At 35.5% G+C, this 18,373-nt stretch overlaps 3 protein-coding genes across 3 annotated transcripts in view; all 3 read right to left on the reverse strand.

The window, feature by feature from the left end:
• Positions 1 to 327: 327 nt before the first annotated feature.
• LOC112050086 (uncharacterized) lies at positions 328 to 3,383 on the reverse strand. The gene is made up of 4 exons (XM_024088231.2): positions 3,148 to 3,383; positions 2,917 to 3,063; positions 1,201 to 1,438; positions 328 to 524 (listed from the first exon to the last, which is right to left on the reverse strand). The coding sequence occupies exons 1-4, from the start codon at positions 3,273 to 3,275 to the stop codon at positions 405 to 407; spliced, it is 633 nt and encodes a 210-aa protein (XP_023943999.1). The 5' UTR covers positions 3,276 to 3,383; the 3' UTR covers positions 328 to 404.
• Positions 3,384 to 4,420: 1,037 nt separating this feature from the next.
• On the reverse strand, positions 4,421 to 12,004 carry LOC112050088 (uncharacterized). The gene is made up of 5 exons (XM_024088233.2): positions 11,774 to 12,004; positions 11,543 to 11,689; positions 9,841 to 10,078; positions 8,251 to 8,397; positions 4,421 to 6,499 (listed from the first exon to the last, which is right to left on the reverse strand). The coding sequence occupies exons 1-5, from the start codon at positions 11,899 to 11,901 to the stop codon at positions 6,281 to 6,283; spliced, it is 879 nt and encodes a 292-aa protein (XP_023944001.2). The 5' UTR covers positions 11,902 to 12,004; the 3' UTR covers positions 4,421 to 6,280.
• Positions 12,005 to 13,035: 1,031 nt separating this feature from the next.
• The window catches only part of LOC112056941 (uncharacterized), a 29,975-nt gene continuing 24,637 nt past the window's right edge, over positions 13,036 to 18,373 (reverse strand). Inside the window, exons 13-14 of the mRNA XM_052881860.1 lie at positions 16,896 to 17,042; positions 13,036 to 15,140 (exon numbers count right to left, since the gene is read on the reverse strand). Of these exons, the coding sequence (XP_052737820.1) occupies positions 14,922 to 15,140; positions 16,896 to 17,042 (366 nt within the window). The 3' untranslated portion in view covers positions 13,036 to 14,921. The remainder of the gene's footprint in view (positions 15,141 to 16,895; positions 17,043 to 18,373) is intronic.

Below are 18,373 nucleotides of genomic sequence, written 5' to 3' on the forward strand. Positions count from 1 at the left end.
AGGATGCCATCATCAGATCCTGACATGAAAAAAATGGGACCACCCTGGAAGTAAACCCTTCAAAACAAAAAAGAATTTTCAAAAACGGTCCTTAATTGACGGAATTATCGCTGGACATACATAAAAAAAAAAAAAAAAAAAAACATACATACAGCCGAACGTAGAACCTCCTCCTTTTTGGAAGTCGGTTAAAAAATCTTTCAACAATGGAAAGCTATATTATCAGCGAGTAACACGGGCTCTTATTTTATTTATACAAAACAAGTACAAACACTGCTCTGCTGCGCTTCGTCAGGTGACGACGTCTCTTAGTTTTAAGAAAAAATATTTTAGAATCAGGTACTTTATTTATCTTCAATAATGATTGTTTTTTTTAAAACACTATTTACTATTAAAAAACAGTACTATTGTAACTGCTTTAATGAGCGGACAAAATAAATTGCTAACACAACTACGACTGCACTTCCGACGGTTCCGACTACAAGCTTCTTAGTTTTCTTTTTTCTTGAGTCCTTTGACATTATCTAAAAAATAGAAAGAATCTTGTAATAATCTAAGACAATTCGACCTGTATTTTTTTTTTTAATTAACTAATTTATTATTTGACGGCCGATTATATCATAATGACGAGTGCACAGCGGATATAGAATTCTGCATCCGAGGCTGTGGATTCGATTCCACAATTGGAAAATGTTTGTGTGAAATTCTTTGTTAAGGATTACAATGTTAGAATAAAAATTAATAATTTAAAGTAGGTGTGCACAATGTAATGTCATCAAAAGTTCAAGACAAATTACATATTATTTTTGTTATTCTGACGGCCTCCACGGCGCAGTGGTATTCGCGGTGGATTTTCAAGACGGAGGTCCTGGTTCGGTCCCCTGCTGGGCCTATCGCGGTTGTCTTAATTGGTCCAGATCTGGCTGAGAAGGCTTCGGCCGTGTCTAATTACCACTCTACCGACAAAGACCGACAAGCGACAGTGTTCTGGTACGATGTCGTATAGAAGCCAAAAGGGGTGAATTTTCATCCTCCTCCTAACAAGTTAGCCCGCTTCATCTTAGATTGCATTATCACTTACCATCAGGTGACATTGTAGTCAAGGACTAAGTTAAAACAATATACAACCTTTTTTTAATTAGATAAGTACTGACTGGAGTCCAGTCAGTCCTTATTACTAACAAAACATCAAAATCTCACCTTCATTTGAGTGTGGAGGGCTATTTCCATTGAGTTCAATACATTTGTCATATGACTCAGTGTGGTGACAGCAATGTGTGATGCGTACTTGTCTTTGTATATCAAACAATCAGGCGTTTTTTGCTTTTTTAACACCAATGTATTAGTCATCATACTGAGGTAGATCCTGTACATATGCTGTGAACTCTCCTCCAACACATCAATTATGTCTATGACACTTAAATTAGGGCTCACTGTCCTGTAACAAGTGTTTTGTATATAACTATATATGGATATAAAGAAGTTGTGATTGTAATGATGTTAATGTCAGAAATAAAAAATAAAAATTGCACCACTTTAATTACCATCAAAACATGACATAACTTGGTGTTTCAAAAGTGAAATTGAAATAAATGATTATTTTATACTATGCGATGCTTCGCGGTTTCACCTGCGTATTTCTCGTTTGCGTGAGAATCTGGGGATAAAATATACACTCACAAATAATGGTGGTATATTGGTAATAGAATTTCAAAATTAGTGCAGTAGATCCAGAAATTACCCCTACAACCTCACAAACATTACCACCTTTGTATCGAAAACAAAGGAAAATTATACCATTTAAAATTTCAAAATAGTTGATTGCACAGATATAGTCTAGAATAGCACATAAGGCACTTTTTGTCTATGTGATCCATGTGGGTGAATCCATGAGACACATATAAGTAAATTGTGTGTAATAATAATTATACAATATATTACATAAACAAACTTCATCATTATCAGCATATTTTACCAGGCCTTCATCATTAGCAGGCCTTTCTCTTTATATGAGAGGTGATGAGAGACCCACCAAACTGCTGCAATGAGGGGTGGGGAGTGATAATGTTAAATTCATCAACAACCACTATCAGACCTTAATGATAGTGACCAAAAATGACAGTTTAATAACATGCTCTTTGAGGCACAGGGTTGAAACACCACTAACTTTCTAACCCCAAGCTAAAATTTTTTAGAACATTTCTTAGAAGATAGAAAAACTCAGAACTCTTATAGCCCAACCCATGATTCAAACCCAGGATGAAACCACATAGACTAACTATTACAGGCTAACACTGGACTAGACAGATAGATCCACATTCTGTTTTTTCAGTTTTATTGGTGTCCTGCAGGGTTTCTCAAAGTTTGCATTTGAGAGTTTCAGGGAAGGACTGCAAGACCCAGAGGAAGAAGTTCTAATTATTTAGAAATGTAATACATAACTATATGAGTAATTCAGAGAGGCTGAACTTTGGATGAATGAGAATTATTGGACCCAGATAGACTGCATTGCTAGTCGGTTCCAGAATTTTATTTCTATTTTTTTAACTTATTGCATGTCCGAATATGTAGTCCCTGTATTCCCCATGAAAATTGATATTGTTTCACAAGATTGGGCTCTAGGATTTATTTCTGCTTTTTTACTAATATGTTGTTGATTTTTTAGTTCAGAATATTTGCTTATAATTTGTTGAGTACCTGTGAATGAATTGATTGAGCCTATAGCATATTGTCAAAAATCGGGACAAAATCGATATGCCATCGGGACGCGGGACCACACCTTCGAAATCGGGACGGGTGGCAACCCTGATCTGAATTTTAAATTACTTGTAAAGCATGTATAATAAAAATAGTTGGCCGAAGATGATGATGACCAATGATTGATAGACGCAATTTAATTTAAATTTTATTACGTACGTTTGGTTTGCAGCTGTATCCTCATAAATTGGTAGATTTTTTACTTCTTCTATTAGCTTTTTTCTGATTTCTGGATCAGTGACACCTAATTTTTCCAAATCTTCGTCGGTCAATTCGATTAGTGTGCACTGGCCAATATTATGTTCTCTGAATAAATTAAAGCTATAATTACTACACTAAATCAAGTACAAACAATCTGTAGAATGTGATAAACAAAAGATGTTTAGTAACCTAAAAATATCGATATATTTTTCAGCGCCAAGACCGATCAATACTGCACTCATGGACACATCAAAGGCGTTGGGATCAATCAGGTTTCTCGCTGGTAATTTAGAAACAAAATCTAATTCGTCATTCATGATCTATAGACCTTATTAATTATTCTTTCTGGCGTTAAAATAAAAAACAGCAATTGTTTGTTTACATTTACAAACACAGACGACAAATCACCGAGCACCGAGGTCCGAGACAAAGATTACAGTGTATTTGACACCGACAAATATTGATTTCTATACATAGGCTATAAATAAAATTCACATTGCGGCTCTGAGTTCTAGCTGTTCCTTCCTAAGATTATGGCTACATTCCACTTGGCGATACTAACGATCACACTAGATATTTATTTCTGCACGTAGATAATATTATTTATTATCTTTATTATTATTAATTCTTATTAAAATTAAGATGATCTGTTGAAATTATTACAATGTAATGTAAATAAATTAATAAATATATTTGAAAAATACTTACATCAGTAAGTATTTAGCCCCGAGCATCAATACTAAGATTTCACATTTATTTTAAGTTTATTGGATTTAAAAGAAAGTAAATTTCATTTAAATAATGATGTATTTTATTATAATTCGTCTGGTAATCATCCGAATTTCCACTATGATTTTAAAAATTCGATTATACTATCAATAAGGGTTGCTTTTTAGTGACAGATCTTTGTGATAATGACGATTAACGGGAAATGTGGTGTTTCCACACACACAGCGAGTGTAATAGTTCCATTTTTAACTTCTACTCTACTCCCTTAATTCGCACTCATAGATTTAATGCCTAGTTCGGACTACTTTAGTATTTTAGTCGAGTACGAGTTTTGGATTTACCGCCCAAAAATTGTACGTACGTAACTACGTACTCGACTAAAATACTGATGTAGTCTGTACGGCCTATATGAGTCGGTACAAGTTCGCATTATATTTGCTTGCGAATGTTGAAATCATAAATTCAAGCGGAATGGACTATGGAGCGTTGATGTAAAGTTAATTATTAATAATATCATACTAAATACATACATAAATATCCTGACCAGAAAGATAAACCCTTGCCTTGATGCGGAAATTGAAGAAGTTTCCTCTACCTACTAGCATAATTACCTACCTTTTGGTTTGTGTTCCCGAACAAGGGTGTTTATATTCTAAATCTGATCAGGCTTTTTTGTACATCAACAATATCCATCTTATGTGTATATTTCAGGAATTGATTTAAAACACATTGATTTTATCAATATTTATTAAAACAACCTAATCGTATTAAATAAGCATCCTTACGTACCAAATTACAAAATAAAATAAATCAAATAGTAAATGCAATATGATTTTTAAAAAATCTTACAAACTATGCAATTATTTAAGATTAAATTCTATTAGGAACATCTAAACTAACATTCCTACTAAGGGTATTTTATATTATTTACAATCACGTATTAATAGTAGAGCCACGACTCGACAAAATTGTATTGCAAGGCGGTGCAGCAAGACAATGGGCGTAAGCCCTAATTTCTAATAGCCCCAATAATGAAGTGCGCAGACACGATTGCGCATGGCCAAAATCCAGTCAGTGTGAAAAGGCATACAATTTACAGAAAGTTCTTTGATAGCTATATAATTAAATAATTATAAAAATCACACTTTAAAAACGACCACGAACCAAACATTAAGAACACGGTATTCTAGAAACTTTACCCCTTTATATATGTAGGTACGAGTACCTTCCTAACCTACGGTCAGTATAATTTAATAAAAGAACATAGGTACATACATAACATAGAACTTCCTCCTTTTTGGATATCGGTTAAAAACTAAAACTCATTGAACATAAGTAGGTACTTTACTGATTTTCATGCACTTGATAATTTAAGCTTTTTTAATTACGCAGGGTCACACGGAAAAAGGAGCGTAAATATTATATTCTAACAAAAAGAAAAGACTAGTACATTATTAAGTTTGTCTGTAAAGCGATAGGATTCAGTGGGTGTATTTTATATTTATCGTTTAATGCCATTAAAGAACATCTGGCTAAGGTCTGGTCTGGTCTGGCCTATAATATGTACCTATCGATAAAAGGTAATGTAGATATCTAGAATGTATGTAGTTTGTAATAAAAATTGTGGACAAATACTCTATTATAACAATGCAGGTCAATCAGAATAATAAAACTTTTATTGTGATGGCACGGGGTCTTTTTGACCCCGTACTTTATGTCTTCACTTTGTGCGACATGTATTAGGCCGTGATTAGGCCACACGTCCACCAAGATATTTTTACTCTAACCAAGTGAAGCACACGGAACCCCGGGAACATGTAAAACCCTTCAATATTCGTATACTCGTCGTCCGATAATGAAGTATGTTTTCTCTAGACAACCGTACTGTAACTAACAGTGGAATTCATAGACGTTGTAGGGGCACCCCAGTCAAACAATTAGAGGTTAAAATCGACAGTCAGCGGCTGAATGATCACCTGGGGTTGCCCCTACAACGTCTATGAATAGGAATGATGACAGTTTTTTTAAATTGTATATAAATTAAGAGTATGCTAATAGTAAAGCAATTTTGTAAAAGTAACAGGGTATCTGCGATCATTACTTTCGGAGCTACAGGGATTTAAAGGGTCAGATTTGCGGCGTTGCCGCGGATCCCTGTAAAACGCTCCATACAAAATGGCACGAACTAATGACGTCGTATGTAATGTACCTAATGATCGTTAGATTTGTATGTGCGTTCAAACAAAATTACTAATATCTTTGTTATTTGTGCGTTTATGTTTATAGTTCATATATTAAAAAATGACACATTTAATGTAAGGAAGCTTAATCTGTATGAATTTTCATCTAATTACGATAAAAGATTTTAAATAGATTTTGAAATTCTATAATCTCATTTATTTTGCAAATATCCAGTCAATCTTTGCTTTTTATGTATAAATTAGTTAACATTGACCCTATTTACCCGAATGTATCATAAAAATCAATATATTCAAACCTAGTCATCATCCCCATTCTACTGTAAGACACGTATAGAGTCATTTAGATCTCGTATCGTATCGAATGTGTTAATTTAGTTATATAAAACAAATTATTATTTAAACCCAGGTGATAAATTATCTACAATTGCTCTAACAGCCTGCCAAGTTTCACGCGCCGTGGATACTATCTGTGAGCCGGGTAGTAGGAACCCATAGGGTCCGAAGGAATCTCGCAGATCCACGTGGTAGGAGAACTTGATGCCGGCGCGGGCCTTTGCCCAATCGTGGGACATTCCTGTAGCTGGTTGTCGGATTTCTGCCGCCGTTCCAACCTAGAAAACAGAAGACAAGATTTATTAAATATCCTTCACACTATAATGATGAAAAATTATATCACTATATATATATATATATATTTATCAATTATATACTAGCAGACGCCTGCAACTTCGTCGCCGTGGAATTTTGTTTTTCACAAATCCCACGGGAACCAAGGATTTTTCCGGAATGACATGATATGTGTTATTCCAAAGTAAAATCTATTTCTATTTCGCTTCAATAGCCGCTGCACAGAGGAGGAACAAACATACACTTACACACAGACTTACATACCAACTTTCGCATTTATATATTAGTGTGATACATAACATATCCCCTCTCCTATAGGGGGGAGGCCTAGGCCTTTAAATAAGCTGATAATGAGAATGACACCGCGAAATCATAATCCTCGTGGTCATAATATACTATTAGTTTGGAGGGAACGACCTATTCAGTATCATTAACTGCCCATCTTCAGCTCACTGTTGAGCATGAGTCTCCTCTCAAAATAAGAGAGGTTAGGCTAATAGTTCACCACCTTGGCCCAATGCTGATTGGCAGACATCACACACGTAAAGAATTAAGAAAATTCTCGGGTATGGAGGTTTCCTCGATTTATTTCCTTTTTTTGTTACCGTTTGCACATACCCGGATGCATGTACCTATGTATGGAGGTGTTCGACCCGGAACAGATTCGAAGCTACGCCCTCCGCAGAGGTCATATCCACTGTGCTATCACGGCTCAAATCTATGCCCTAGACATACCTACAACTAGGTTGTATATAACGTTGTACCTACCTAGTAAAACCAAAATTGTTTCCTATAGTAGGTACCACCTATTTATCTACCTACATGACGTAACATACTATACGAAATATACAAAACAGTTAAATATAAAATGTTTTTACTCTCCTCTACTCGTATTCTTGGCTATTTGATTTAGAGGTTTGCGTTGCCTCTACCGTTTTATAGGCTCGTAATGCCATTAAAATAGATATCGCGTGTTTTATAAGCCTAGTTCCCGCGATGCTTTGACCGAGCGGTTGTACGCGAAACTATTTAGTAGGTACAATGTGGAATGTGGATGCAGGGGCGTAGCTACCGCCGTATTAATGATACAGGGTACCCCTTGAATTAGCAATAAATATTAAAATGTAATCCACAATCTAACTTAATCTTATGCTTCCCGTTTTATGAAAAAAAACTGCCTATAGATATTTTACTTCAAAAATTCAAGACAAAAAATTTATCTCTTTTTCTCGGGTTAAGACACTACATACAAACACACTACGCCACTGTGAGAATGTCTAGCTTATATTGATATAATAACTTTCTACCTAAAACTACTTATACGAGTAAAATATAAAAATGAAAAAAAAACGCTAAAACGAACGCTTTTAATTCCGTGCGAGTATCTATGATCTACAAGAGTGATCCAAATAATATGAGATTTTTGTATTTGTTGTTTGCTAAATACGGGCCACATAAGTAGATTCAAAGTCATTCAGCAGGCGGTCGAATCAGAAATAATAATCCTCAGAAGAACTAAAGCCTAAGCTCAGCGAGTGGCGCAGCTGAAGTGTCAATGGGCAGGAGGGCATAAAGTACAAAAAGCCGATGGACGTTAGAGTCCCAACGTGTTGATTGATGGGAAGGTAGCAGGGAGCCGCTGGTTGCTGTCGGCTCGAAACTGTTTTGGCATATGCAAGAAGCTTATGTCCAGCTGTGGACTCCATCGACGGTTAATGATGATGTAGTAAGTTACCTGATACTTGGTTCCGTACATGTCCGCGAGGGCGGCGGTGGCGAGCTTGCCCATCTCCATCAGCACTCCGTCATCAGCGAAAGACGCGTGCGAGTGAGAACTCGGCAGCAGCCACGCTTGTGAGTACGCGTGCATGGATACATAAACCTGTAACGAGACATCGTTAACCAAGATCTTCTACTACAAGTACCATTTACTCTGTACACTCTACTTTCCCTCAGTATGTATACTGATATCATCTTCATTATCAGCATATTTGACGCCACATATAACATTTTTGTCATATTAAATACATATTATATAACTGCTTCGTCCAGTAGTGGCTACGCACGTGGCTACGAATCACGAAGACTTGGGTTCGACTCTTAGGTTGGGCTGTAAAATATAACTAATTTCCTTTCTTAAAAAAAGCCCGGAAATGGGAAGTTGGTGGTGGCACACCCCCGATCTTCGTTGAGCACGTTAATAATGCATTATTTTAGAACAAATTTGATTACCATTAAACAACATTTTTTTACAAACATAAGTGATTTTTTTTAAAAAATCTTTCAACAATGGAAAGCTATATTATCAGCGAGTAACACGGGTTATTATTTTATTTATACAAAACAAGTACAAACACTGCTCTGCTGCGCTTCGTCAGGTGACGACGTCTCTTAGTTTTAAAAAAAATATTTCAGAATCAGGTACTTCATTTATTTTCAATTATGATTATTTTCTTTAAACACTATTTACTATTAAAAACAGTACTATTGCAACTGCTTTAATGAGCGGACGAAATAAATTGCTAACACAGCTACGACTGCACTACCGACGGTTCCGACTACAAGCTTCTTAGTTTTCTTTTTTCTTGAGTCCTTTGACATTATCTAAAAAATAGAAAGCATCTTGTGACAATTCGACTTGTAATTTTTTTTTTTTTTTACATTAACAAATTCATTATTTGACGGCCGATTATATTATATTGACGAGTGCACAGCGGATATAGAATTCTGCATCCGAGGCTGTGGATTCAATTCCACAATTGGAAAATGTTTGTTTGAAGTTCTTTGTTAAGGATTGCAATGTTAGAATAAAAATTAATAATTTAAAGTAGGCGGTACCCTACATAATGTGATGTCATCAAAAGATATAAAAAATAAATAAATTATATTATTATTATTATTACGTGGCGCAGTGGTATGCGCGGTGGATTTTCGAGACGGAGGTCCTGGGTTCGATCCCCAGCTGGAATGATTGAGGTTTTTATAATTGGTCCAGATCTAGCTGGTGAGAGGCTTCGGCCGTGGCTAATTACCACTCTACCGACAAAGACCGACAAGCAACAGTGTTCTGGTATGATGTCGTGTAGAAGCCAAAAGGGGTGGATTTTCATCCTTCTCCTAACAAGTTAGCCCGCTTCATCTTAGATTGTTTTATCACTTACCATCAGGTAAAATTGTAGTCAATGGCTACAGAAAAGAACTTTTAAAGAATAAAAAAATACTGTACTTTTAAAGAATAAAAAAATATATACCTACCACCTTTTTTAAATTAGATTAGTACTGACTCCAGTCAGTCCTTATTACTAACAAAAAATCAAAATCTCACCTTCATTTGAGTGTGGAGGGCTATTTCCATTGAGTTCAATACATTTGTCATATGACTCAGTGTGGTGACAGCAATGTGTGATGCGTACTTGTCTTTGTATATCAAACAATCAGGCGTTTTTTGCTTTTTTAACACCAATGTATTAGTCATCATACTGAGGTAGATCCTGTACATATGCTGTGAACTCTCCTCCAACACATCAATTATGTCTATGACACTTAAATTAGGGCTCACTGTCCTGTAACAAGTGTTTTGTATATAACTATATATGGATATAAAGAAGGTGTGATTGTAATGATGTTAATGTCAGAAATAAAAAATAAAAATTGCACCACTTTAATTACCATCAAAACATGACATAACTTGGTGTTTCAAAAGTGAAATTGAAATAAATGATTATTTTATACTATGCGATGCTTCGCGGTTTCACCTGCGTATTTCTCGTTTGCGTGAGAATCTGGGGATAAAATATACACTCACATATAATGGTGGTATATTGGTAATAGAATTTTAAAATTGGTGCAGTAGATCCAGAAATTACCCCTACAACCTCACAAACTTTACCACCTTTGTATCGAAAACAAAGGAAAATTATACCATTTAAAATTTTAAAATAGTTGATTGCACAGATATAGTCTAGAATAGCACATAAGGCACTTTTTGTCTATGTGATCCATGTGGGTGAATCCATGAGACACATATAAGTAAATTGTGTGTAATAATAATTATACAATATATTACATAAACAAACTTAATCATTATCAGCATATTTTACCAGGCCTTCATAATTAGCAGGCCTTTCTCTTTATATGAGAGATGATGAGAGACCCACCAAACTGCTGCAATGAGGGGTGGGGAGTGATAATGTTAAATTCATCAACAACCACTATCAGACCTTAATGATAGTGACCAAAACTGACAGCTTAATAACATGCTCTTTGAGGCACAGGGTTGAAACACCACTAACTTTCTAACCCCAAGCTAAAATTTTTTAGAACATTTCTTAGGAGATAGAAAAACTCAGAACTCTTATAGCCCAACCCATGATTCAAACCCAGGATGAAACCACATAGACTAACTATTACAGGCTAACACTGGACCAGACAGATAGATCCACATTCTATTTGTTCAGTTTTATTGGTGTAGTGCAGGGTTTCTCAAAGTTAGCTTTTGAGAGTTTCAGGGAAGGACTGGAAGACCCAGAGGAAGAAATATAATTATTTAGAAATGTATGACTAATTCAGAGAGGCTGAACTTTGGATGAATGAGAATTATTGGACCCAGATAGACTGCATTGCTAGTCGGTTCCAGAATTTTATTTCTATTTTTTTAACTTATTGCATGTCTGAATATGTAGTCCCTGTATTCCCCATGAAAATTGATATTGTTTCACTAGATTGAGCTCTAGGATTTATTTCTGCTTTTTTACTAATATGTTGTTGATTTTTTAGTTCAGAATATTTGCTTATAATTTGTTGAGTACCTGTGAATGAATTGATTGAGCCTATCGCATATTGTCAAAAATCGGGACAAAATCGATATGCCATCGGGACGCGGGACCACATCTTCGAAATCGGGACGGGTGGCAACCCTGATCTGAATTTTAAATTACTTGTAAAGCATGTATAATAAAAATAGTTGGCCGAAGATGATGATGACCAATGATTGATAGACGCATTTTAATTTAAATTTTATTACGTACGTTTGGTTTGCAGCTGTATCCTCATAAATTGGTAGATTTTTTACTTCTTCTATTAGCTTTTTTCTGATTTCTGGATCAGTGACACCTAATTTTTCCAAGTCTTCGTCGGTCAATTCGATTAGTGTGCACTGGCCAATATTATGTTCTCTGAATAAATTAAAGCTATAATTACTACACTAAATCAAGTACAAACAATCTGTAGAATGTGATAAACAAAAGATGTTTAGTAACCTAAAAATATCGATATATTTTTCAGCGCCAAGACCGATCAATACTGCACTCATGGACACATCAAAGGCGTTGGGATCAATCAGGTTTCTCGCTGGTAATTTAGAAACAAAATCTAATTCGTCATTCATGATCTATAGACCTTATTAATTATTCTTTCTGGCGTTAAAATAAAAAACAGCAACTGTTTGTTTACATTTACAAACACAGACCACACACAGACGACAAATCACCGAGCACCGAGGTCCGAGACACCGACAAATATTGATTTCTATACATAGGCTATAAATAAAATTCACATTGCGGCTCTGAGTTCTAGCTGTTCCTTCCTAAGATTATGGCTACATTCCACTTGGCGATACTAACGATCACACTAGATATTTATTTCTGCACGTAGATAAATTATTTATTATCTTTATTATTATTAATTCTTATTAAAATTAAGATGATCTGTTGAAATTATTACAATGTAATGTAAATAAATTAATAAATATATTTGAAAAATACTTACATCAGTAGGTACTTAGCCCCGAGCATCAATACTTAGATTTCACATTTATTTTAAGTTTATTGGATTTAAAAGAAAGTAAATTTCATTTAAATAATGATGTATTTTATTATAATTCGTCTGGTAATCATCCGAATTTCCACTATGATTTTAAAAATTCGATTATACTATCAATAAGGGTTGCTTTTTAGTGTCAGATCTTTGTGATAATGACGATTGACGGGAAATGTGGTGTTTCCACACACACAGCGAGTGTAATAGTTCCATTTTTAACTTCTACTCTACTCCCTTAATTCGCACTCATAGATTTAATGCCTAGTTCGGACTACTTTAGTATTTTAGTCGAGTACGAGTTTTGGATTTACCGCCCAAAAATTGTACGTACGTAACTACGTACTCGACTAAAATACTGATGTAGTCTGTACGGCCTATATGAGTCGGTACAAGTTCGCATTATATTTGCTTGCGAATGTTGAAATCATAAATTCAAGCGGAATGGACTATGGAGCGTTGATGTAAAGTTAATTATTAATAATATCATACTAAATACATACATAAATATCCTGACCAGAAAGATAAACCCTTGCCTTGATGCGGAAATTGAAGAAGTTTCCTCTACCTACTAGCATAATTACCTACCTTTTGGTTTGTGTTCCCGAACAAGGGTGTTTATATTCTAAATCTGATCAGGCTTTTTTGTACATCAACAATATCCATCTTATGTGTATATTTCAGGAATTGATTTAAAACACATTGATTTTATCAATATTTATTAAAACAACCTAATCGTATTAAATAAGCATCCTTACGTACCAAATTACAAAATAAAATAAATCAAATAGTAAATGCAATATGATTTTTAAAAAATCTTACAAACTATGCAATTATTTAAGATTAAATTCTATTAGGAACATCTAAACTAACATTCCTACTAAGGGTATTTTATATTATTTACAATCACGTATTAATAGTAGAGCCACGACTCGACAAAATTGTATTGCAAGGCGGTGCAGCAAGACAATGGGCGTAAGCCCTAATTTCTAATAGCCCCAATAATGAAGTGCGCAGACACGATTGCGCATGGCCAAAATCCAGTCAGTGTGAAAAGGCATACAATTTACAGAAAGTTCTTTGATAGCTATATAATTAAATAATTATAAAAATCACACTTTAAAAACGACCACGAACCAAACATTAAGAACACGGTATTCTAGAAACTTTACCCCTTTATATATGTAGGTACGAGTACCTTCCTAACCTACGGTCAGTATAATTTAATAAAAGAACATAGGTACATACATAACATAGAACTTCCTCCTTTTTGGATATCGGTTAAAAACTAAAACTCATTGAACATAAGTAGGTACTTTACTGATTTTCATGCACTTGATAATTTAAGCTTTTTTAATTACGCAGGGTCACACGGAAAAAGGAGCGTAAATATTATATTCTAACAAAAAGAAAAGACTAGTACATTATTAAGTTTGTCTGTAAAGCGATAGGATTCAGTGGGTGTATTTTATATTTATCGTTTAATGCCATTAAAGAACATCTGGCTAAGGTCTGGTCTGGTCTGGCCTATAATATGTACCTATCGATAAAAGGTAATGTAGATATCTAGAATGTATGTAGTTTGTAATAAAAATTGTGGACAAATACTCTATTATAACAATGCAGGTCAATCAGAATAATAAAACTTTTATTGTGATGGCACGGGGTCTTTTTGACCCCGTACTTTATGTCTTCACTTTGTGCGACATGTATTAGGCCGTGATTAGGCCACACGTCCACCAAGATATTTTTACTCTAACCAAGTGAAGCACACGGAACCCCGGGAACATGTAAAACCCTTCAATATTCGTATACTCGTCGTCCGATAATGAAGTATGTTTTCTCTAGACAACCGTACTGTAACTAACAGTGGAATTCATAGACGTTGTAGGGGCACCCCAGTCGTTTGACTGGGGTGCCTAACTGGGGTGCATAATTAGAGGTTAAAATCGACAGTCAGCGGCTGAATGATCACCTGGGGTTGCCCCTACAACGTCTATGAATAGGAATGATGACAGTTTTTTTAAATTGTATATAAATTAAGAGTATGCTAATAGTAAAGCAATTTTGTAAAAGTAACAGGGTATCTGCGATCATTACTTTCGGAGCTACAGGGATTTAAAGGGTCAGATTTGCGGCGTTGCCGCGGATCCCTGTAAAACGCTCCATACAAAATGGCACGAACTAATGACGTCGTATGTAATGTACCTAATGATCGTTAGATTTGTATGTGCGTTCAAACAAAATTACTAATATCTTTGTTATTTGTGCGTTTATGTTTATAGTTCATATATTAAAAAATGACACATTTAATGTAAGGAAGCTTAATCTGTATGAATTTTCATCTAATTACGATAAAAGATTTTAAATAGATTTTGAAATTCTATAATCTCATTTATTTTGCAAATATCCAGTCAATCTTTGCTTTTTATGTATAAATTAGTTAACATTGACCCTATTTACCCGAATGTATCATAAAAATCAATATATTCAAACCTAGTCATCATCCCCATTCTACTGTAAGACACGTATAGAGTCATTTAGATCTCGTATCGTATCGAATGTGTTAATTTAGTTATATAAAACAAATTATTATTTAAACCCAGGTGATAAATTATCTACAATTGCTCTAACAGCCTGCCAAGTTTCACGCGCCGTGGATACTATCTGTGAGCCGGGTAGTAGGAACCCATAGGGTCCGAAGGAATCTCGCAGATCCACGTGGTAGGAGAACTTGATGCCGGCGCGGGCCTTTGCCCAATCGTGGGACATTCCTGTAGCTGGTTGTCGGATTTCTGCCGCCGTTCCAACCTAGAAAACAGAAGACAAGATTTATTAAATATCCTTCACACTATAATGATGAAAAATTATATCACTATATATATATATATATATATATTTATCAATTATATACTAGCAGACGCCTGCAACTTCGTCGCCGTGGAATTTTGTTTTTCACAAATCCCACGGGAACCAAGGATTTTTCCGGAATGACATGATATGTGTTATTCCAAAGTAAAATCTATTTCTATTTCGCTTCAATAGCCGCTGCACAGAGGAGGAACAAACATACACTTACACACAGACTTACATACCAACTTTCGCATTTATATATTAGTGTGATACATAACATATCCCCTCTCCTATAGGGGGGAGGCCTAGGCCTTTAAATAAGCTGATAATGAGAATGACACCGCGAAATCATAATCCTCGTGGTCATAATATACTATTAGTTTGGAGGGAACGACCTATTCAGTATCATTAACTGCCCATCTTCAGCTCACTGTTGAGCATGAGTCTCCTCTCAAAATAAGAGAGGTTAGGCTAATAGTTCACCACCTTGGCCCAATGCTGATTGGCAGACATCACACACGTAAAGAATTAAGAAAATTCTCGGGTATGGAGGTTTCCTCGATTTATTTCCTTTTTTTGTTACCGTTTGCACATACCCGGATGCATGTACCTATGTATGGAGGTGTTCGACCCGGAACAGATTCGAAGCTACGCCCTCCGCAGAGGTCATATCCACTGTGCTATCACGGCTCAAATCTATGCCCTAGACATACCTACAACTAGGTTGTATATAACGTTGTACCTACCTAGTAAAACCAAAATTGTTTCCTATAGTAGGTACCACCTATTTATCTACCTACATGACGTAACATACTATACGAAATATACAAAACAGTTAAATATAAAATGTTTTTACTCTCCTCTACTCGTATTCTTGGCTATTTGATTTAGAGGTTTGCGTTGCCTCTACCGTTTTATAGGCTCGTAATGCCATTAAAATAGATATCGCGTGTTTTATAAGCCTAGTTCCCGCGATGCTTTGACCGAGCGGTTGTACGCGAAACTATTTAGTAGGTACAATGTGGAATGTGGATGCAGGGGCGTAGCTACCGCCGTATTAATGATACAGGGTACCCCTTGAATTAGCAATAAATATTAAAATGTAATCCACAATCTAACTTAATCTTATGCTTCCCGTTTTATGAAAAAAAACTGCCTATAGATATTTTACTTCAAAAATTCAAGACAAAAAATTTATCTCTTTTTCTCGGGTTAAGACACTACATACAAACACACTACGCCACTGTGAGAATGTCTAGCTTATATTGATATAATAACTTTCTACCTAAAACTACTTATACGAGTAAAATATAAAAATGAAAAAAAAACGCTAAAACGAACGCTTTTAATTCCGTGCGAGTATCTATGATCTACAAGAGTGATCCAAATAATATGAGATTTTTGTATTTGTTGTTTGCTAAATACGGGCCACATAAGTAGATTCAAAGTCATTCAGCAGGCGGTCGAATCAGAAATAATAATCCTCAGAAGAACTAAAGCCTAAGCTCAGCGAGTGGCGCAGCTGAAGTGTCAATGGGCAGGAGGGCATAAAGTACAAAAAGCCGATGGACGTTAGAGTCCCAACGTGTTGATTGATGGGAAGGTAGCAGGGAGCCGCTGGTTGCTGTCGGCTCGAAACTGTTTTGGCATATGCAAGAAGCTTATGTCCAGCTGTGGACTCCATCGACGGTTAATGATGATGTAGTAAGTTACCTGATACTTGGTTCCGTACATGTCCGCGAGGGCGGCGGTGGCGAGCTTGCCCATCTCCATCAGCACTCCGTCATCAGCGAAAGACGCGTGCGAGTGAGAACTCGGCAGCAGCCACGCTTGTGAGTACGCGTGCATGGATACATAAACCTGTAACGAGACATCGTTAACCAAGATCTTCTACTACAAGTACCATTTACTCTGTACACTCTACTTTCCCTCAGTATGTATACTGATATCATCTTCATTATCAGCATATTTGACGCCACATATAACATTTTTGTCATATTAAATACATATTATATAACTGCTTCGTCCAGTAGTGGCTACGCACGTGGCTACGAATCACGAAGACTTGGGTTCGACTCTTAGGTTGGGCTGTAAAATATAACTAATTTCCTTTCTTAAAAAAAGCCCGGAAATGGGAAGTTGGTGGTGGCACACCCCCGATCTTCGTTGAGCACGTTAATAATGCATTATTTTAGAACAAATTTGATTACCATTAAACAACATTTTTTTACAAACATAAGTGATTTTTTTTAAAAAATCTTTCAACAATGGAAAGCTATATTATCAGCGAGTAACACGGGTTATTATTTTATTTATACAAAACAAGTACAAACACTGCTCTGCTGCGCTTCGTCAGGTGACGACGTCTCTTAGTTTTAAAAAAAATATTTCAGAATCAGGTACTTCATTTATTTTCAATTATGATTATTTTCTTTAAACACTATTTACTATTAAAAACAGTACTATTGCAACTGCTTTAATGAGCGGACGAAATAAATTGCTAACACAGCTACGACTGCACTACCGACGGTTCCGACTACAAGCTTCTTAGTTTTCTTTTTTCTTGAGTCCTTTGACATTATCTAAAAAATAGAAAGCATCTTGTGACAATTCGACTTGTAATTTTTTTTTTTTTTACATTAACAAATTCATTATTTGACGGCCGATTATATTATATTGACGAGTGCACAGCGGATATAGAATTCTGCATCCGAGGCTGTGGATTCAATTCCACAATTGGAAAATGTTTGTTTGAAGTTCTTTGTTAAGGATTGCAATGTTAGAATAAAAATTAATAATTTAAAGTAGGCGGTACCCTACATAATGTGATGTCATCAAAAGATATAAAAAATAAATAAATTATATTATTATTATTATTACGTGGCGCAGTGGTATGCGCGGTGGATTTTCGAGACGGAGGTCCTGGGTTCGATCCCCAGCTGGAATGATTGAGGTTTTTATAATTGGTCCAGATCTAGCTGGTGAGAGGCTTCGGCCGTGGCTAATTACCACTCTACCGACAAAGACCGACAAGCAACAGTGTTCTGGTATGATGTCGTGTAGAAGCCAAAAGGGGTGGATTTTCATCCTTCTCCTAACAAGTTAGCCCGCTTCATCTTAGATTGTTTTATCACTTACCATCAGGTAAAATTGTAGTCAATGGCTACAGAAAAGAACTTTTAAAGAATAAA

The sequence above is a fragment of the Bicyclus anynana genome, chromosome 5 (assembly GCF_947172395.1).
Source record: "Bicyclus anynana chromosome 5, ilBicAnyn1.1, whole genome shotgun sequence".
NCBI lineage: Eukaryota > Metazoa > Arthropoda > Insecta > Lepidoptera > Nymphalidae > Bicyclus > Bicyclus anynana.

Excerpts from the sequence above, each read along its gene's own strand:
- LOC112050086 (XM_024088231.2), bottom strand. The coding sequence starts at position 3,275 with ATGAATGACGAATTAGATTTTGTTTCTAAATTACCAGCGAGAAACCTG. Across the intron at positions 1,439-2,916 it reads GATACAGCTGCAAACCAAAC|GACAGTGAGCCCTAATTTAA; the intron begins GTACGTAATAAA and ends CACTTGTTACAG. Across the intron at positions 525-1,200 it reads CCCTCCACACTCAAATGAAG|ATAATGTCAAAGGACTCAAG; the intron begins GTGAGATTTTGA and ends TCTATTTTTTAG.
- LOC112050088 (XM_024088233.2), bottom strand. The coding sequence starts at position 11,901 with ATGAATGACGAATTAGATTTTGTTTCTAAATTACCAGCGAGAAACCTG. Across the intron at positions 10,079-11,542 it reads GATACAGCTGCAAACCAAAC|GACAGTGAGCCCTAATTTAA; the intron begins GTACGTAATAAA and ends CACTTGTTACAG. Across the intron at positions 6,500-8,250 it reads TGTACGGAACCAAGTATCAG|GTTGGAACGGCGGCAGAAAT; the intron begins GTAACTTACTAC and ends TCTGTTTTCTAG.